The 18,078-nt window shown below is 59.7% G+C and overlaps 6 protein-coding genes across 6 annotated transcripts; 2 read left to right on the top strand and 4 right to left on the bottom strand.

Moving 5' to 3' along the window:
• Positions 1-100: 100 nt before the first annotated feature.
• HRG_02034 (endoribonuclease l-PSP domain-containing protein) lies at positions 101-542 on the bottom strand (the record flags this gene model as incomplete). The annotated part of the gene is made up of 2 exons (XM_044860505.1): positions 101-377; positions 439-542. 2 exons carry the CDS (start codon positions 540-542, stop codon positions 101-103), a joined length of 381 nt encoding a protein of 126 aa, XP_044724138.1.
• Positions 543-1,029: 487 nt separating this feature from the next.
• On the bottom strand, positions 1,030-1,635 carry HRG_02033 (yqey-like protein; the record flags this gene model as incomplete). The annotated part of the gene is made up of 1 exon (XM_044860504.1): positions 1,030-1,635. The coding sequence occupies one exon, from the start codon at positions 1,633-1,635 to the stop codon at positions 1,030-1,032; it is 606 nt and encodes a 201-aa protein (XP_044724137.1).
• A 1,795-nt stretch (positions 1,636-3,430) lies between these two features.
• On the bottom strand, positions 3,431-5,182 carry HRG_02032 (methyltransferase domain-containing protein; the record flags this gene model as incomplete). The annotated part of the gene is made up of 11 exons (XM_044860503.1): positions 3,431-3,464; positions 3,529-3,542; positions 3,639-3,708; positions 3,764-3,857; positions 3,921-4,079; positions 4,152-4,217; positions 4,281-4,333; positions 4,396-4,481; positions 4,768-4,929; positions 5,005-5,116; positions 5,172-5,182. 11 exons carry the CDS (start codon positions 5,180-5,182, stop codon positions 3,431-3,433), a joined length of 861 nt encoding a protein of 286 aa, XP_044724136.1.
• Positions 5,183-8,944: 3,762 nt separating this feature from the next.
• On the bottom strand, positions 8,945-11,430 carry HRG_02031 (phosphatidylinositol 3- and 4-kinase domain-containing protein; the record flags this gene model as incomplete). The annotated part of the gene is made up of 6 exons (XM_044860502.1): positions 8,945-9,125; positions 9,183-9,460; positions 9,515-9,824; positions 9,926-10,083; positions 10,147-10,711; positions 10,772-11,430. The coding sequence occupies 6 exons, from the start codon at positions 11,428-11,430 to the stop codon at positions 8,945-8,947; spliced, it is 2,151 nt and encodes a 716-aa protein (XP_044724135.1).
• Positions 11,431-12,187: 757 nt separating this feature from the next.
• HRG_02030 (FAD binding domain-containing protein) lies at positions 12,188-14,035 on the top strand (the record flags this gene model as incomplete). The annotated part of the gene is made up of 3 exons (XM_044860501.1): positions 12,188-12,616; positions 12,659-12,997; positions 13,058-14,035. 3 exons carry the CDS (start codon positions 12,188-12,190, stop codon positions 14,033-14,035), a joined length of 1,746 nt encoding a protein of 581 aa, XP_044724134.1.
• Positions 14,036-15,103: 1,068 nt separating this feature from the next.
• HRG_02029 (acetyltransferase (GNAT) domain-containing protein) lies at positions 15,104-15,778 on the top strand (the record flags this gene model as incomplete). The annotated part of the gene is made up of 1 exon (XM_044860500.1): positions 15,104-15,778. The coding sequence occupies one exon, from the start codon at positions 15,104-15,106 to the stop codon at positions 15,776-15,778; it is 675 nt and encodes a 224-aa protein (XP_044724133.1).
• Positions 15,779-18,078: the final 2,300 nt, after the last annotated feature.

Raw genomic sequence — 18,078 nt, 5'->3', positions numbered from 1 at the left:
CTCCTCTGCTGTGCCACGAATAAAACAAGAAATCCCAGCGGCATGCGGTCAGTATTCTTTTGCATCACAAGCTTTCCATTTACCCGCAAACGCTTGTTTCTCAGCGTTTCCTGGCCGTTACCTCGATTTCAATCTTCATCTCCTCCTTCATCAATCCCGACTGCACCATTGTCGCGGCAGGCTGCACGTCACCGAACCACCTCCTAAGCACCGGCCACGTCTTGGGAAATTCTGTGCGGTCGGGCAGTATGTACCGCACTCGGACCACGTCGGCCATGCAGGAGCCTGCTTCCTTGAGGGCCTTGTCGATGTTGGCAAGTGTCTGCTCCGCTTGCTCGGCTACGTCTGGCGAAATCTCCCCGGTCTGGTAGTTGTATCTGGACCAGTTGGCGAGGCTGTACCCGAGAGGGCTGGAAAGGAGCCGCCGTCAGAACTCACCCCGTGGTCCCCGAGACCATGATCCAGCCATCGACGGCAACAGCCCGCGAGTATCCAATCTCGGCTTCAAAGGCAGAGCCGGAACTGATGTTGCGGCGAGCCATTGCCGCAAAGCTGCCGCCGTGAGAGGCCCTGCACGGAATGACAAGGGGAATCGGCGTTGGTCTTTGGCTTGTGCAGATTGGGCCCGTCACTTCGGAGGGCTCTTGTCTGCCGTCGGCTGAGCTCGCAGCCCACATGCCGGCAGTGAGCGCATGGCTGTTTGGCGGGGTTGCGGCTGAAGCACGTGGGAGCTACGGCTTCGCATCCGGCTGGCATCCTTCAGTTCCAACGTCGCAGGCAGGCAATCGATGATGCGCAAGCTTTGATTCGCATCTACCGCCGCAAGTGAATGATGCCGCGGCATGTGTGCTGCCCCCAAGACTGGGAGACGGTCGGGAGCAGCACAATGTGACTCAAGTGAAGTTCGGTTCCCAGATCGACGCTCAGACGGCCCGTGAGACGAGAAGAAAGAGAGGTGCTGGTGCTTGCATTCATACGAACTTCTTTCCCGTACACGTATCATACAGGGCAGGTCGGCCGCACATTTCGTCACTGGCCGGCCAGCTCCTTCACCAGCGCGATGACCTGCTTCTTATCCACATCCTTGCCAGCCAGGGCACCAGAAAGGCGTTTCATGACGTCGCCCACGAGGGCCTTGGCCGCCGTTCCAGCGCTCTGGGACGCGGCGACGGCATCCTGTACCAAGGCTTTGAGCTGAGTCTCGCCCAGAGACTCGACGCCGCTGCTTGCCAGGTAGTCTTGGAGTATGCGGATCTGCTGGACCTCCTTGTCGACGAGGTCCTCCCTCCCAGCGGTCTTTGCCTCGGCGGCCGCTTCCTCGGCGCCTTTCTGGATCTTGCGCATCAGGGCCACGAGCTGCACGTCCGTCTGGATGGGGGTGGCCGTCTTGGAGGCGTTGAGGTTGGCGGACATGATGGCGCGCAGCACGGCGAGGCGGGGGGCGTCTTTGGCCCGCATGGCCGACTTGAGGTCGCCCTTGAGCTTCTCGAGGAGTGGAGGCGCGTCTTGCGAGGCCGTCGTGTAGAAGTTGGGAGCTCCGAGGGCATATCGCCAAGCTGCTTCTCGCGGGAGGAGACGGGCTGGTTGTGGCGAGCGCAGGCCCGCGAGGAGGGCCACGCGAAGAGGTTGCGCCATGCGATTTACGATGCGCAGCAGCGCAAAGGGGCGATGAGGAGGGTGGTAGGGAGACGCGGAAGCGAGTGAAGAAGAGGAAGCGTGAGGCCAAAAGCGTGCACAGTGCGGAGAAAGTGGCTTCGATCACGGCATTGACCAACCAGAGTCGGGCTGGGCATTGGTATGTCAGGGGAGCAATGTGCGGAAAGATCCGAGCTACGGTACTCGCTCCATAATAATAACACGCCCAGAAACGCTGTGCGACCCTGGAAAGCTCTACTTGCCGTGGATCGTGCAGCGGCGAATCGCTTCTTCCCGCCCGCAACTTGCTGCGACGATGCATCAGCCCTTGTTGCTCCATACAGCGAAGCCAAATTGACTATATCTTGCATCTCTCACTTGTGTCAAGCATAGTGTCTACTAACCCGGCTTGCCAGGTTCAACAGGTGAGGGAATCTCTTCTCCCACAAGCACCCAAACTTTAAGAGCTCAAGGCGAGTTGAGCCTCGGGCTGATCCAAGGAATAGTACGCCTGCAGGTTGCCAAGCATTCATTGCCGAGCCCCTTGCAGTTCTCACTGGTTGTCATTGCCGTCGTCGTTGCATCATCTGACGCTTGCAACGACCAACGCCCGCCCACCCGGCTGCCCAGACCCATTGGCAACCAAAAGGCCATGGTCCCGGCGCGAGCCGGAGCTGATGGTCGAGCCACATGTCAAGGCCAAAGTCCCTCTGATCGTAGCGGCGGCAGAAACGGCGAGCGCGGCGACAGGGGTTGACCCGTCCCCGTTGTCCGCGCCTGCGGATGTCCATGTTGGCAAGCTCGCTCGTCTCTTGCCGCCATGATGTAACGACAGGCGCTAAACGTAATCACGCTGCGTCCCCGCTAGTTGGTTCCGTAATTAGGTAGCATATAGAAAGAGCGTGCGTATATACTCATGGTGGCGGACGAGCCGGACCCGTCGGGGGTTGGCGAGTCGAGCTACCACCAACACGACCGCTCTCTCTGCAACGACATGGGGGTCAGAGATTGGCTTGCTGTCGCCGTAGCTGGGGGGAAACCGAGCGAGCAATGGATCCCTAGTCGGCGACTATGTAAGAAAGTGGCCGAGGTAAGACAAGGGAAATGGCGAGTCGGCACACCTCACCTCTGTCTATACCCAGCCGTCGCCGCCCCTTTCTTGCTGCGGCTGAAGGCGACTTGTTTTCTGCGCTGCCAACGGCCCCTTTGGCGCCTTTCTCGTCGTCTGCCTCGGCCGCTCGCTGCCCAACCGCCCAATCAGTGGCCTCGCTCGTCAAGGATTCCGCGTCTGTGAGGGCCTTTTGCAACGGACATCTGCATCGCTGCTGTCTGCGCAGGCTGCTGCATCGGCACGCATGGTGCGAGGAAGAGGGGAGAGGCGCTGAGTCTTGGTCGGTTGGTTGATGAGGAGGCGTCAAGCTAAAAAAAATAGAGCCACCTTGGGCAAGACAAGGCATCCATGTTCAAGTGAAGGAAGGTACGACTACTCCCCGTAGGCAGGCAGGCAGGCAGGCAGGCAGGCAGGTGCCACACACCCAGTTCCTGCCGCTCCATCTATCACTGTCAGCCTCTTTCTCCAATCCTGCAACTGGCGCTCTCTTCGCTTCTCACGACAAAACAAACCACCAAAGAACCCGTCATCCGGCCATGCCCCCTGCCCTCCCTCCTAGCCTCGACGACAGACGCCACGTCCACAGCCTGTCGCTCGCCGGACGAGACGCGCCTCTGCCCTGAGCGGCAACTGCAACGCACGCCCTGGCTCCTTTCCCCGCTGCGGGTGGCCTGCGAGGACGTGCTATCGCTGAGGCTTGCGGCCGATACAAACGTAGCTTTGGTCGACAGCGTTAGCGTTCCCGAACCTCGTCCTCCTGGATCCCTGGATCCGCTACTCACAGAGGAAAATATGCCTGCCAGAGGCCTGAGCGTCAGCACAGTGGTCACGTCACGAGGACGAAAAGGCTGTTGGACAACGGCCCAGCACGACGACGACGGCTTTTTCGCACCTTGAACGAAGGATCGCGGGCTTCTCTCCTTGCCTGCTCAACAAGACTGTCAAAGTCTTCAATCGACATGCTGGTGCCACCTTTAGCCGCCTGCCCACCGATATCCTGGGGCCGCCATGTCTTACCCTCGCAGCCGGGTGAAGGGGTACAGCGCCAGCGAACGAAGCAGTTGAGCCACGTTTTCGCTGTTGGCTGCTCCGATATTGCGCTCCCGCGTTTCTGCGTTTGCCCTCGGGTCAGACTCGGCTCGCTCTCGCCGTTGGCTCTCGGGGGGCACAGTACCGCTCGGCCAGGCGCACATGGGCAATGTCAACAGCCTCGACTCGACTTCGGTGAAGCCGGCGCTCCTCATCCAGCCAGGAAGCTGCAGAGCCGCTCGGGGGTCTTTATGTGGGTGCAGCGTGTTGAGATATTGGCTCGACCACCGGGACAGCCCATGATCTAGAGGCTCCGTTCCCGTCAGCACCTTTCCAACCGCCTCGCCACTCGGTCGCGCCATCGTGGACTGCTCGCCTCTTTCCAGTGTTCCGTTGTCCGACTGGGCGTTGAAGTATATCTCAACCATCTGGCACCATCCCCCTGGCCGGAGCACGCGCAAGATGTCCTGCACATAGCTCCTCCATCGGTTCGCGTGTATCCCACCCGCCATCATCTGGCTGTGTACGACGTCGAATTGGTCCGGCGAAAAGGTGAACCTGCGACTTTACGCTCAGCACGTCGTCCCTATCTGTCGTCGACGGTGCTGCTCAGTGCTGACCGTCCATTGAGGTCGTCGATTTGTATTTCGAGGTTGGGCGGCAGATCGTCTGGGATCATGTGTGGGCTGAGATCGATGCCCAGAACCTAGTCATTACCGTCAGCTCCAGGACCGCCAGTATAGAACCAGTGTTCCATGTCGACAGGTGCCTCGCGGGCCGGGGCTTGCTGGCCGCCCAGTCGCGGCGAGAGAGGCGAATTCCTCTCCCAGGGGGCCCCGAGGCCTCACACTGGCGTCTCTGGGACTCGAAAACGGCAGAAACCCGTGTCGATGGTTTCCAACCCGCTCGGCAGTGCTGGTCGCCATGGGGATTGTATAATTTTGTACATGGTGGTCGGCACAGACGGTCGGAATCGAAATTGCCAAACGCACCTCGCAGTCGGGGAACCGTCTCGCGACGTCGACGGCCCAGTCTCCAGCTCCGCAACCGCACTCTAGTATTCTGCTCGGCGAGCCAACCGGTGGGAATATCAGTCGGTCGTCGAAGACTCTGCAGAGCACAGAGTGCATCAACTCCAGTCGCGAGATCTCCTCCTGCCCTGGTTTGTTAGGGGCTCAGGAGCGAGCGTCCATCAGTGCTTCCACCCGGGGGTATGGGCTGCGGCTTACCTCGTCGATGGGTGCAAAGTAGGTACCGTTTGTCAGGGCGTACTTTTGATATGTTCGGCCCAAGAGATCGACCGTCTCCGCATAGGACTCGTCGAGGGGAACTGTTCCGTCTCTTCAGGGGCCGTTAGCCCTGCCACGCACGCGTTGATCAAGGGGGCGTTTCTGACTCTGGATCCATCGTGGGCTGCTAAAAAAGCACGTCAGATAGCCTCCTGCTCGACAGTCAACTACAACAAAGAGCAGTGGGCTAGTGTCGGTCGGAAAGGACGCCGGGACGGTTCGGCAATGGCCGTGTCGAAGCCGCTCTGGTCCTATTCAAGGCTAGGCAGTCTGCGGTACCTGGAGCGTGGCCCCAGTCCACCCATATAGGAGCCCCTCCTCCTCCCAGTCTCCCGGGACGACTCGACAGTCTGCTAACGGGGCAGAACTGAGCCCTGGGGAGAGAATACGCAACTCAACGGCTCTCCTGCGATGCTGGCTAGGTGCGACTATTTACCAAGCACTGCAGGCTGATATGGCGACTTTGTTTGTGTGGAACAGCTCGCGACGCTGTTTCCATGGACCTTTCTTCGCTGGACGGCTACCGTGCGTGCTGCTCTCCTATTAACGCAGCCTGCTTGTGCCACCTCAATCGCGAGCCAACATCCGAGTCAAGGGGCCGTGTCTCGAGGAAAGACGAGGGACAAACTGTACGGTTGAGTAGAATGGACGAGCAATGACGCACAGAAAAGTCTCGCCCGAGGCTGCGATAGGTGAAAAGACAAAGGAAAGGGCACGGGCCGTTGCAGCGGATGCCTTCAGCCTTGGCCACTGGGGCCAGTTCTCGGCTTAAACCTCTCGATGTCGCTGCCAAAAGCTTTCGAAGATTTCATTCATGGCTCTGGCCTGAACGCATACATTATTGGCGTGTCAGGCCGACTCCAGCATTCGGCATGGGGCATTGCTTCTCCAGGCCCGGTCAAGCCGGCTGCGTGGCCACTACATGTCATTCTCTTCGATGATAGTTTACCAGATCAGACGGTGGGACAGTGTTATGCTCAGTACACAAAGGAACACGACGATCTGTAGCCAGAGTCCAGCCACGCAGTGGGATCATGCTGCTGCGCGACCTTGTTTTCAAGCATTTTGCAATCATGACGCCACCAGGATCCCTCACCGAGAGTGAAAAGACTTCACGCACAGATCGATGCCCTAAAGAAACGCACGTCAAAATACAAACCTGGGGGCTAAACGCGGTGGGGATTCAGGGCCGTAAACAAGAATGCACGGGCCTGTTTTAGGAAAGAAGGCGTGCGGCGCGTGACGGCTCGTGTTTGCATGGTCAGAAGCCTATCAAGTGGCACGGCGTCATGCAATATCACCATGGACACCAGAATTCTAGTCCTGCCAGGGGAGGGATGGGACGGGACGCGATAAGAACACAAGTCCGCGGCAAGCTTTCGATACCGGGGACATGGACCCGGAACGAAGAATCGAGAGACAGCCATCAGGAGAAGCGGGGGCAACAAGATGCTTCAAGACGAAGGACGAACTGCCAGGCAAGGCACGAAACTACACGAGATGGGATCCATGGCTTGCAAGACAGAAAACAATCCATGGCCAGTCGGCAACACAGCCGGACCATGGGCAGCCCGAGTTTGAAGAGAAGCGGCTTTATTCTCTCGCCCCTCCGAGTGTGTTTCCATTCTGGCCATGCCTGGGCAATGGGGATGTGCCGGTAAAAAAGGGCTGCTGCATCCAAGCAGCCACGAAACTGATCCACAGGCCAAGAACCCTGATATGCTTCATGGCCCTGGTCGCTTAAGGATGGAGAGGGGCTTACCGGAGAGCAGAAAGATTCGTTGCTACACTGCCGTTGGACCACAAACGGCCTGCTCACCGCTTCGTGACACGGCATCTCATGTCCGGGCTCACGCCTAGAGGGCACACATGGCGTCGTTTGCACAAACGGTCCCCAGCAGTTGTGGCACCTGTGAGGCAGACAGCCACGTTGTTACACCGGGGACCGGTACATGATGTGCGTACCTAGTCAGGGCTCAAGGGTTGCCACGCCGTCTGCCGGGAACTCGGGCGGCATAAAAAGAATTTATAGGTCGCCCGCTTCGCTTGCCCAGCAGCTCGCAAGTATTAGCTGACGAGCCGGCGGCGTGGCCGGGTGAGCCTTGCCAGGCCACCAAGCCGGCTGCGTGCGCACAATGAAGCGAGCGTCCACGGAATTTACTCTGACCAATGTGGCGGGTCATGATGGGCCATGGCAATCTTTGGAAGTCCGGGGTGGGTAGCGTCAAGCTGCCAGGGTCCCCGCGACGAGCCGCAAGTGCGTTTTGACCCCTGACTATCTTTGTGTAATTTGTTTGATTTTCTCACATGTTTGAAGCCGCAAGTCTGGGGTTGCTTCTGCACCGACAGGGCATGACGGAAGCCGCCGTTTGTCAGTAGTTGTGGGTTGAAGAGGCCTGGTGCTCCCCCGGTGGTGCAGGAACTGCTGGGCGTGGAAGACGCCGAGACCAGCTATCTGCCCATATGGGGTCATGGCTAGTCATGCCCACCGTCGTGGCACACACTCGGCTGGCCGGCGAGTGCGGCCGGGGGAGACCAAGGCGCACAGAGGTTGCCGACGCAGACGAGTAGTCTGCTCGCTGTTGCTTCAAGCTGAGCCGAGACATGCAACTCGGCCGGTGACGAAAGGGGAATTGCTGAAGATGAAGGTTGGCGACTTGCCATTTCGTACAGGGGTCAACCTTGTACAGCCCCTTTTTTTGCCGACCCAAGCTCTCGGGATACCCGCGCGTGTGTGGGGGGACGAGCCCACGGCCGGCTGCTCGGGACCTGGGCGCTCTGGTGCAAAGCCAAGACTGGAATGTGAGCGAGGACGAGGGCGGCTCGGCACGATGCAAGTATCTGTGCAACACGCAAGCTCCGTGGCCTTTTATCAATCAGCGGCGCCTGGAAGAGCACACATGCGGCAGAGGCCCGGAAGATGTGGCTCGCGGAACGGCCCTTTTCGGCCCACGAGGGGAGAGGGATGTTGGGAGCTCGGGAGAGATGACTGAGACGAGGCGCGCAGCACGGGACCAACCACATTCCTTCATTGCAAACGGGCGTGTTTTCTCTCCCTTGGCTTCAAGATACAAAACTCGGCCTGGCCCCAAATATGAACGAACTCCTGCACGCAAGCCTCTCTACCCTCTACGCCGTCCCGTATACCCGACGCCCCCCTTTCTTCCTCTCATCCCCCTTGTGCACTCCTAAATCCGGAGGACTGCACTCTCTCTGCTTGTGATTTGTGTCTCCCGATTTTCTCTTTTCCATCCCCGCGGCCTCATTCCCCTGGCAATCCTCGTCTAGCTGAGAGAAGCATGTGCCGTCTGTGGAATCCAGGCAGGGACTTTGTACAAAGTCCCTCGTATATCTCCTCAAACTAAAAAAAGATACCAGAACAGTCAGGCAGAGGAAATCCCCGAGTTAGGGGTGAGGCGTGTGCATGCCAGTCTTGCTTCCCTACCAAGGGGGATCTCAGCCAAAAAATAAAACGTGACACATCACATCAGTGATGCTCGCGCAATACATCCAGCGGCGTTTCCAAGCCCGACCCGCCATTGGCCGACCGCCACGGGCGTCTGCGAGATGCGACGCGGTACACCAGGGCGTACCTTGTCTCTGCGCCCCTCCATTCTATTTCCCGTGAGCGCCGTCGACGTGGCGAGTACCACGAGCTTGGCAGCATCGATACGTGTCAGCTGGACGGCATCCCGCACGCCTCGCGCGGCTCGATGGCATGCCAGACACGGGAGGGTTCCAAGACAGGGAGGAAAGAAGATCATGAGGTAGGTGGTGGTTGGCCGTTTGTTTGCTCGTAAGTGACGCGTCCGGCACGCAAGAGGGGGTACATGGAAGCAGGAGGAAAAGGTCTGAGGTGAGCTGGATCCGTCCAAGCTCCTCAGCACCAGGTAAAGACAGGGTTCCTGCTCTTGACGGCCTCGAGGCGCTCCACAATGACCTTGCGCTGGTTGCCCATCTGGCCCTCGGCGGCGGCATAGCCCAGATCTCCGTCAAGGTCGTCGCTATCGTGCGCGTCGTGCGTGTCGCCCCCATAATGCTGGTGCGCCATGCCGTTGCGGCTGCGGCGCGCGGCCGCCGTCGCAAACGAGTACCGCCGTTGTTGTTGGAGACCGTGCCGTGGGGGCTCGTAGACGTTGAGGCTCCGCGTGGGGCCCTGGTAGCTACCCGTGCTCTTGGGCTCCAGCGGCGGCGCGTTGCCCTGCTTGTCGGCGGCGTCGGCACCGTTTAGAGGCGACTCGTTGGGCGGCGACTGTGTGCCTTCACCACCAGGGCTGGACAGTTCGAATCGTCCCGAGCGGGGCATGTCGACGGGGGCGCTCGCGAAGCCAAGCAGATCCTCGGCGGGCCCATGGTCCGCCGGCGCCGAGCTTGCTATGTCCGCCTCGTCCATGGACTGGCGCATGTGAGCCGTGCGACGAATCTCGGACGACGTGGCCCGCATCGGCACCGCCACGGGCACGTCGACGAGGTCGTCCCAGACGCACACCCGGGCGCGGCGCGTCAGCTCCAGCGGCCCGTGGTCCGACGACTTGAGGGCCTCGACGACGTTCCACGCTTGGCCCTTCATAACGGCGATTTGCTTGGCAAACATGCGCTCCTGAAAGTCGTCGTCGACTTGAAAGACCCGCTTGAGGGCCATCTGCGTCTGGCTCCACCAGGCGGTCGAGGTGAGCAGCGGGAGGAAATGGTCTCGCGTCTTTTGCGAAAAGGGGCGGCCAATCAGATCAACAGGCAGAAAGAGCCAGCCGAAGGGAAAGCTTCGACAACGTCAGTAACCGTCTCGACTCATTATCATGCGCCCCCTAATCCTCCCCCTTCTCCTTCGCGCTTGTGCCGAGGCTGAGACGGAGAAACTCACCTTCGCCAAGCATCCGGGTGCTTCCACGGCCACGATAGGGAGTTGTCGATGGCGCCGATGGACATCTTGGGCTCGCTTCCGGTCGACCGCTGGCTCGACGCGTCCATGGGCTTCTGGGCTTTGTAGGGGTACGAGGCCCGGGCGGCCGAGGGAGGCACCTGAGAGGCATCGACCGGCCGGGCCCCGTTGGCCTCCGTCGGGGGCTCCATGTTCAGGTGTACAGGCTCTGACACCAGAGACACCTTGCCTGCCTCCCAGTCCACCTTGACCATCCAATTGTCGAGTCCCCGATCCGTGTTCCTCATGATGTAATCCAAAATCACCAGCTTCTCAAGCTCCTCGCGAAACGACTGCTTGAGCGGCTCGGTCCACACGAACCGAGGGGGACCCGATGGTTCGTCCCTCGGAGTCTGGCTCTCGTCGTCACTAGAGTCCTGGTCGTTGGGCGAGCCAGATGTTGATGGCCGACAGCTTTCCGTCCATCGCTTCCTCTTGTTCCTATGCGTGTCGTTGGCTCTGAAGCCCGATAGGTACTGATCCGGCCAGGGGTGCTCTCGCAGAAAGACGTTGGCGTCCTTGAAGCCTTTGAGGAAGACTTGGAAGCTGCCTGGCTTGGCCGGGAAAGGCTTCTTCTTTCGATAGAACCTCCGGCGATCCCAAAATGGATAGTGGAACGACTTGGACGAGAGCCACACGACGTCCGTGTATGGGACAAGATGGGTTCGGAGTTGGCAGTCGAGGACGTAGGCAGCTGCTTCGCTGACGTAGGACAAATTCGGGATAAGACTGAAGAGCCGGGTGAGCAATCTCTGTGAAAGACATTGGGGGCAAGGCGCGCGGACTCACCAAGCTCGTCCAAAACAGCACGGAAACAGATTCCTGTGAATCCACTTGTTCCACTTGGGGTTCCCGGCGGCATAGGGCTCCTCATCCTTGGGCTTGAAGACGCCCACAATCTTGCCATCTGGATTCCGGGCAAAGTAACTGCCCGAGCTGCCCTGCGATATCATGCTTGGGTGTATTTCCTGGCGGATGGCGGTGCGGACGCTTTCGACGACGGCGTCAAACTCAGCCTTTGTCATGAAGCCAGGCGGTGGCTCGGCCATGGCCTCGGCAGAGATTGGGCGGACGCCGTCGGGAGGTTGGAAGACGGAGTGGTGGATCTCCAAGCGGTCCTCCTCGCCCAGCTGGCTCTTGCCCCTGCCACGCTTGAAGCGAGAGGCGATTTCATCGGCCCAGCGTTCGAGTCTCGCGTTGATGGCTTTGAGGTCGACGCCAGCGTTGCTCCCTCCGCGGTGTCGGAACTTTGGTCTCGAGGAATTGCGCCTCGGACTCGACACGCCTGAGCGGTGGTACGGCTGGGTTATCGGCGCATGGCGGGGCGCGGAGGCGGGCTGGAGGGAGGCAGAGGATTCGGCGAGGAAGTCATCGTCGGAGTCGTCGCTGATCTGATCGGCCTGGGTAAGGCGTTCGTAGCCTGTCGTGGCGGGCCGGTCGCGAGGCATGGCCGCGGTGAAGAGTGAGGCGAGGTCACGGCAGCGGGCGAGCCATTACCCCGTCCGTCGCGGACGCTCCGATGGCAAGCGGCAAGTTCAGCCGCGCCCGTTCGCGTAGCACGAGCGAGTGGGAAGAAAAGAGCAAGGATGGAGGAGGGGAAAAAGAGCGCGCTGTCCTTGTGGCGGGCCGAGGCGACAGCCAATAGGGGAGACGAATGCCACGGTCGGATCTTCGGCAGACCAGGAAGAGGGACTGGGCCCGGTCTACTGTAGGCAGACAGTCTTGGCGATAGGTCGATGGAAGGGTAGGTACAGTATTCGTGCAGTAGGTAGGTAATTAATTAGGGATTGAGACAAGAGTGACGAAACAAACGAGATTCGGGAACCTGGATGATGACAGGTTCCCGGTCAGTCCCGATCTGGTTTAGGTAAGCAGCGCTACGGCAGACCGACGATCCTCTTCCATCTCGAGCCAAAACCCAGCATCCCGCTGACAAGGCGTTGAACAGCGGCGCGAGGCTGTGTCTGCCACCGTGATTTGCTCGTATTTCGCATTCGCCGGGATGCCGCAGTTAACGTCGCGTCAGCACGATGCATCGCCAGGCGTCTCGCTGACGGCTGAGGAGGGGGCCCAGGCAGCAGCTCTGGCCATGGGCTCCAGGCGGCGGCCTCTGGCGAGTATTTAACAGAGGCTGAGTGCGGATGGTTTGGCCGTCTTGATGCTATCAGATGATGGAGCAAGAAATCGACTTTGTTTACAAGAAAAATGGTGGCTCTACAGAACCTCTTCTTCGTCTCTCTCGCAGCTCTGCTGCCCGCATCGCACGGTCTGGCCACGCAGAGCCATGGCCGCCGTTGTCGCTGCCGGCCCCAAGAACCGTGCTGGCCTTCTCACCATGAATGGCAGGCCCTCAACTCGTCCATTGACGGCACCCTCGTCTCCGTCCGTCCAGCAGCCTACGCATGCCACGGCCCGGCCTTTGACGCCGTCGCCTGCAATGCCTCCTCTGCCCTGTCATCCAACTCTGTCTGGCGTGCTTCTCAGCCTGGTGCTGTGCAATGGACTAACTGGGAGGCATGGCCGGAGCGCAACGAGAACTGCTTCTTCGACAGCCCCACGAGCTCCCCTTGCCGTCAGGGCCGTGTGTCGCTTTTCTCGGCCATGGTGGAGAGGGCAGAGCACATCCAGGCCGCGGTGCGCTTCGCGGCCACTCACGACCTCCGTCTTGCCATCAAGAACTCAGGGCACTGCTTCATGGGCCGTTCAACCGCGCCAGAATCGCTGCAGATTTCGACAACCAAGTTGAAGAGCCTCAGCTTCACGGACCGCTTTCTCCCTGCTGGCGCGCCCCAGGGCCAGCCGGACCAGGGCTCTGCCGTTACCATTGGCGCTGGAGTCGACCTCAAGGAACTGTATACTGCCGCAGCGAGGCGAAACCTGACCGTGGTCGCTGGCATGGCACATACGGTCGGAGCGGCAGGCGGCTACATCCAAGGCGGTGGCCACAGCCCACTTGGGAACTGGAAAGGCATGGGCTCGGATAATGCTCTCGAGTTTACCGTTGTCAACGCCAAGGTATGATCTGCGACCTAGTCGCTGTCTCTAATCAGCTCAAAAGACTAATAGCGAGTGCAGGGTGACGTGGTGATTGCCAACAACCATCAGAACCAAGACCTGTTCTGGGCGCTGCGAGGCGGCGGCGGCGGCACTTTTGGCGTGGTGGTGAGCGTCTCTGTGCGCACCTTTCCCAGCGTTGCGGCCGTCTTTGTCGAGTTTGGCTTCGCGCTGCCCAAAGGAAGCACGTCGGCCTACTGGGAGCTCATCGAGAAGTTGCATGCTCGCCTGCCGGTCATCTCCGACGCCGGCGGCTGCGGGTACTACTTTGTCATGCCTAAAACCCAGCCACAAAACGGCACAGAGGTGCTGACTCTTTCCGGTGGCTTCGTCTTTCTCAACGACACGCGGACGGACAAGGCCCGCAAGGCCATGAATCCGCTGGCGGCCGACTTGCGTCGACACGCCCTGCCCGGGTCGGTGTACAACGTGGGAGTGGTCCCGCAGTTTTCCGAGTGGATCAACACGGCGCTCAAGGGCGATGCGGATACCACGGGCGGGATCCTCTTGCTCGGCTCTCGGATGGTGTCGCGCGATTTCCTGGCCCGACCCGACGGCCCCGGACGCCTGCGGGACGCATTGAAAGATGTCCACGAGAGCATGGGCGGCGTGGGATTCACCGGGCACGTCGTCGCCGGCGGAGCCGTGGCCCGCAGCACCGTCGACTCGGCCCTGAACCCGGCGTGGAGAAGGACGCTGACGCACATTGCCTTTGGCGCCGACTGGAACAGCTCCACGCCGGCGGCCGAGCAAAAGGGCATCCAGGACAAGATGACCAACGTGGCGGTGGAGCGGCTGAGAGCCTTGGAACCGGACATGGGGGCCTACCTGAACGAGGCGGATGCGTACGAAAAGGGCTTTCAGCGGTCCTTTTGGGGCGTCAACTACGAGCGCCTGTACGCCATTAAGAAAGCCCAGGACCCCATGGGCCTGTTCATTGCGCGCAAGGGGGTCGGCAGCGAGGACTGGGACGACGCTGGGCTCTGTAGGGTTTGGTGATGGGAACGGGCCGCGCTCTCTGCGACGTCACCCTTGGGGTTTTCAGCGAGGAGAAGCCAGGGTCAGGGGTGGATTGCACGCGCTTCTCTCTTTTTGTAGACTTGTCTTGTTAGCGTGAGTGTGCAAGACAGGAATAAGTGTGAAGAAGTACGTAATTAGGGCTCATTATCCACCGAGGAGTGGGACATGGGCGTCGAGTATAGACGGGCTGACGATCATACGATGGCGCTCGTTAGACTGAACGCAGCATGCAATATATTTGCTATTGACTCTTTCCTGTCATCAGTATCCGTAGGTATTCTGCACCTCTTCTATTACAGTACAAATATTAAGCCCGGAAATAGACAAGTACATGCATGGGCGCTCCATCGGCTTCTGAACACCCGAGACGCTCAATCCTGGCATCGTGGTCCTGTGCCGCAGGAACCCGCTGCCGGATCGACCGAACAGGACATGTGCGGCAACGCGGAATATCATGCTCCATTGGGTGCTGGTAGCCACGCCACAAGTCGGCTTCAGCGTTGGGCCCGGCGGAGCATGCTGTCGTTTTCCCTCGCGGCCCTTTCCTTGCCGCCACCCCGGTCAGTAGCGTCTATTTATTCGCCTATACGAGTTGTTATCCACGGGTGCCGAGATCAGCCCCCCTGGGGCACGCCGGGAGACTGAGGCCGTTTGTTTTTCCCGCGCGGCCCCGCGGCCGAAATGAGTCAGCTCCCCGGGGCGTCTGCCGACGGTCCGGATTTGACGTCACGCCGGAGTCTGGACGGAAGATGCAGAGAATTTTTCTCCCCCCCCCAGCGCCGGGGATGGGCCACCTGTCCTCATGCTGTATGGTACTATAGCCCATGATGCAGTGATATACTTCGTATATCCGTGGCGAGTGGGGGACTTTTACGAGGAAGAAAGGCGGCAGAAGGGACGCCAACACAGTCCAAAACTTGACTTGACTTGGTTAAAACCCCGGCGTGCGCAGCCAGAGTCTCCCGGCTTTGATTGACGCTCGCTGTCTGACCCATTGAGCAACGAAACTCGGCATGAATAGGAGCACCTTATAACCGAGTCGGAATCATGTCGCCATCCGCCGTGTCGTCGAATGAGACCATGGACTCTGTCGTCCATGAGGTCCAGAACGCCTACCAGTCGGCGCGGCTGCAGTACGTCAAAATTGACGAGGCCGACGAGCACATCAAGGCCTTTATCCCCCAGGTCGAGAACGACCCCGTGATCCAGGCACTGTCGTCGCCGGACCTGCTGCGGCCCAAGGGAAAGAAGGACCTGGACTGGTATGCCGAGCAGCAGGCCAAGGCCTTTCTGGGCGTCGCCATCTGTCTGCTCCCTGCCGAGGAGGCCAAGGCGCAGGCAAAGGTCGAGACCGAGGCCGGAACAAAGCAGCCGACAATCATCGGCACCATGTGCCTGGGCTGGGGCGGCATCGCGCCGGCCATGGCGCACCACCGGACGGCGGCCATCGGCATCACGCTCGGGAGCGGCTATCTCAACAAGGGGTACGGGCGCGAGGCCATCAACTGGGTTCTCGACTGGGGTTTCAAGCACGGAGGCCTGCACACCATCAACCTTGCCACCTACTCGTACAACGAGCGGGCGGCCCATCTGTACCAGGACATGGGGTTCCGGCTCGAGGGCAGGAAGAAGGAGGTGGCGTGGTTCAACAGGAAGTGGTACGACGAGCTGTGGTATGGCATGACGGAGCACGAGTGGGAGAAGCTGAGGGGGTACAGCTGATGCGCACACTTGTCACGATGGCGGTCGTCACCAACAAGAGGCACGTCTTGGAGGCGTAAAGGAGAAGAAGCAAGGCGGACAAGGAAGGAGTTGAAACAGAAAAAGGGGTGGCTCGTGCGGGCGCATCATTTGAAACGGATTATAAAGTATAGGCGCCATGGCTGGTAGTGGCCGAGCCGATTGCATATATCAAGGTTAGGTTAGTGTGCGTCCAGACGAGCAATGTCTTGGGCCGTGAGGGCGAAGAATCCACGATGAAGTGTTGTCCAGAGGCACGGATAGAGCTTGAACACTTGCCCTGTCGAGCTAAATAAGCGCTGGCGCTGCCATTGAAAACCGGGGAAGCAAGTCTAAAGCCAAGCACCCCATGGGGGTTTGGACTAGCGAGTGGGACGAGAGTTTGCCTGGCCCAAGGTTTGTGAGTACATGGACAAGTCAGAGTATGGATGGATGGGGACCAGAGGGTTGATGCCGAGAATACATCCAGTAGAGGAGCGACTAGATCGTGGTTAGGCGAGAGTGCAGCATGTGTGGTGGCGTCGGGACAAAAGACTCGATCAGCAAGCAAGCCAAGGGAGACTGGAGGCTGGATGGGATATGCCGGGAACCCGTCTGGGCGCGCCCACGGAGTCGCACACACTCTGCTTTTTCGTCAGGCCATGGACGCAGCGACCGGCCGCAGGTGGCGCGTCCAAGCGCAGCACGGCAGGTCTTTTTGTCTTTGTGGATGGAGAAACGCGCTGTTGCAGGCCGCCGTGGGTTGCCATGAGGTTGGCGATGGAGGAGGAAAGGAGGAGGAAAGGAGGAGGAAAGGAGGAGGAAAGGAGGAGGTGGAGGTGGAGGTGGAGATGGAGGAGTAGGAGGATATTTTGAGGATTGCGGGAGGTACTGACGTGTACTGACATGTACTGTAATTACTGTAATTATTAGTTAATTACAGGCTGGACGTATCCGTAACTGCACAGCACCTTGTTGACTGGATCTGAGAAAGCAACTCCCCCTCCTCTCCTATCCTCTCCTCTCCTCTCCTCTCCTCTCCGCCGACGACGACATTCCCTGCTGCCACGGCGGAACGAAGCTAACATGGGCAAATGTCTGGACCCCGTCTCATCGGGCATCGACGTGACTCGCAGGCCCGAACCCCACACACCCACCGATCCGCCCATCACCTGCCTGGTTACGTCGAGGTCGGTCCCGCGAGGATGGATGGATGGACGTATTGCCAGACAGCGACGGGTCGACGACACCCTGCCGGCAAGCGTTTGCCGCCGGAGATGTGCCGTAACAAACAAATCACACATCAGACACGGGCCGTGCGACCGTCTGCAAGCGTCTGCTGTGCTCGCTGCTCCGGTATCACGGCATGCCAGCGAGCGACAAGAAGAGGGGAACACACCCACGTGCTGTTATGACTAAAAGTCAACAGACTAGAGACGGAGTCGAGTCGATGCCTCAGGTCGATCCGTCATCCATGTCCGGGCCTGTGCGCCAAGCCGCAACGTGGTGAGGCGCATCCACAGGCATATCTATACCGGTAGCCCTATCTACGCGCAGGCTGAGGGCATCATCTACCCATGTCCGCGTACCGATGAAACGTGAACCATTGGTACGCTGCCGCACTCGCACGGATACACAGCGCGGACCCGAGGCACCGCCAGCCTCCATCTCTTGCCCGGGCTGGTGGTGATGGGCGATGGCAGTGGCGATCAAGGCGATGGATGAAGGCGATCTGCTGATGACGGAGAGAGACTGCTGCAGGCTTGGCAGTCGAGACGAACTCTCATGAAAAGGTACTGAGCAGTAACTTACTAACGCGCATCGACAGCTTTGACGCACACATACTGTACATGCACGCCCGCCACCCTGCGTACGTACAACGTACAAAGCATACCGAGTACATGCTCCAAGCATACCTTAACTCTGCTGAACCAGGCTACTAGGCCTACCTACTTTCGTACAGTATGCACGTATGTTACGGATACAGACATGGTTTTGTTCATGTTTGACGGGCGCCGCCACCGATGAGACGCTGGCCTACCCTTCCATCCTCCCATATCCTCCCATGCCTCCTTGCCTCCCATGCCTCCTTGCCTCCATCCCTCTCTCTGGCCACCCACTGCCCAGCCGCCCGGCTGCCATGATGAACCGGTACGAAAAGCGGCCGAGAACAGGGCCCTTGTCTGCTTGGCCGACTCCCCGGCGATGGGGAGCCGAGGCCCAGACGCTGCCGCCCAAACTCTAGGGCTTGCGCGCCGGCCTTGGCCGCGGGAACGGTGATGGGTCAAACAAAAACTAACGGC

Source organism: Hirsutella rhossiliensis, assembly GCF_020360975.1.
Source record: "Hirsutella rhossiliensis strain HR02 chromosome Unknown scaffold00002, whole genome shotgun sequence".
Lineage (NCBI taxonomy): Eukaryota > Fungi > Ascomycota > Sordariomycetes > Hypocreales > Ophiocordycipitaceae > Hirsutella > Hirsutella rhossiliensis.
The sequence above is the reverse complement of the archived record's forward strand: the minus strand, read 5'-3'. Positions and strand labels throughout refer to the sequence as shown.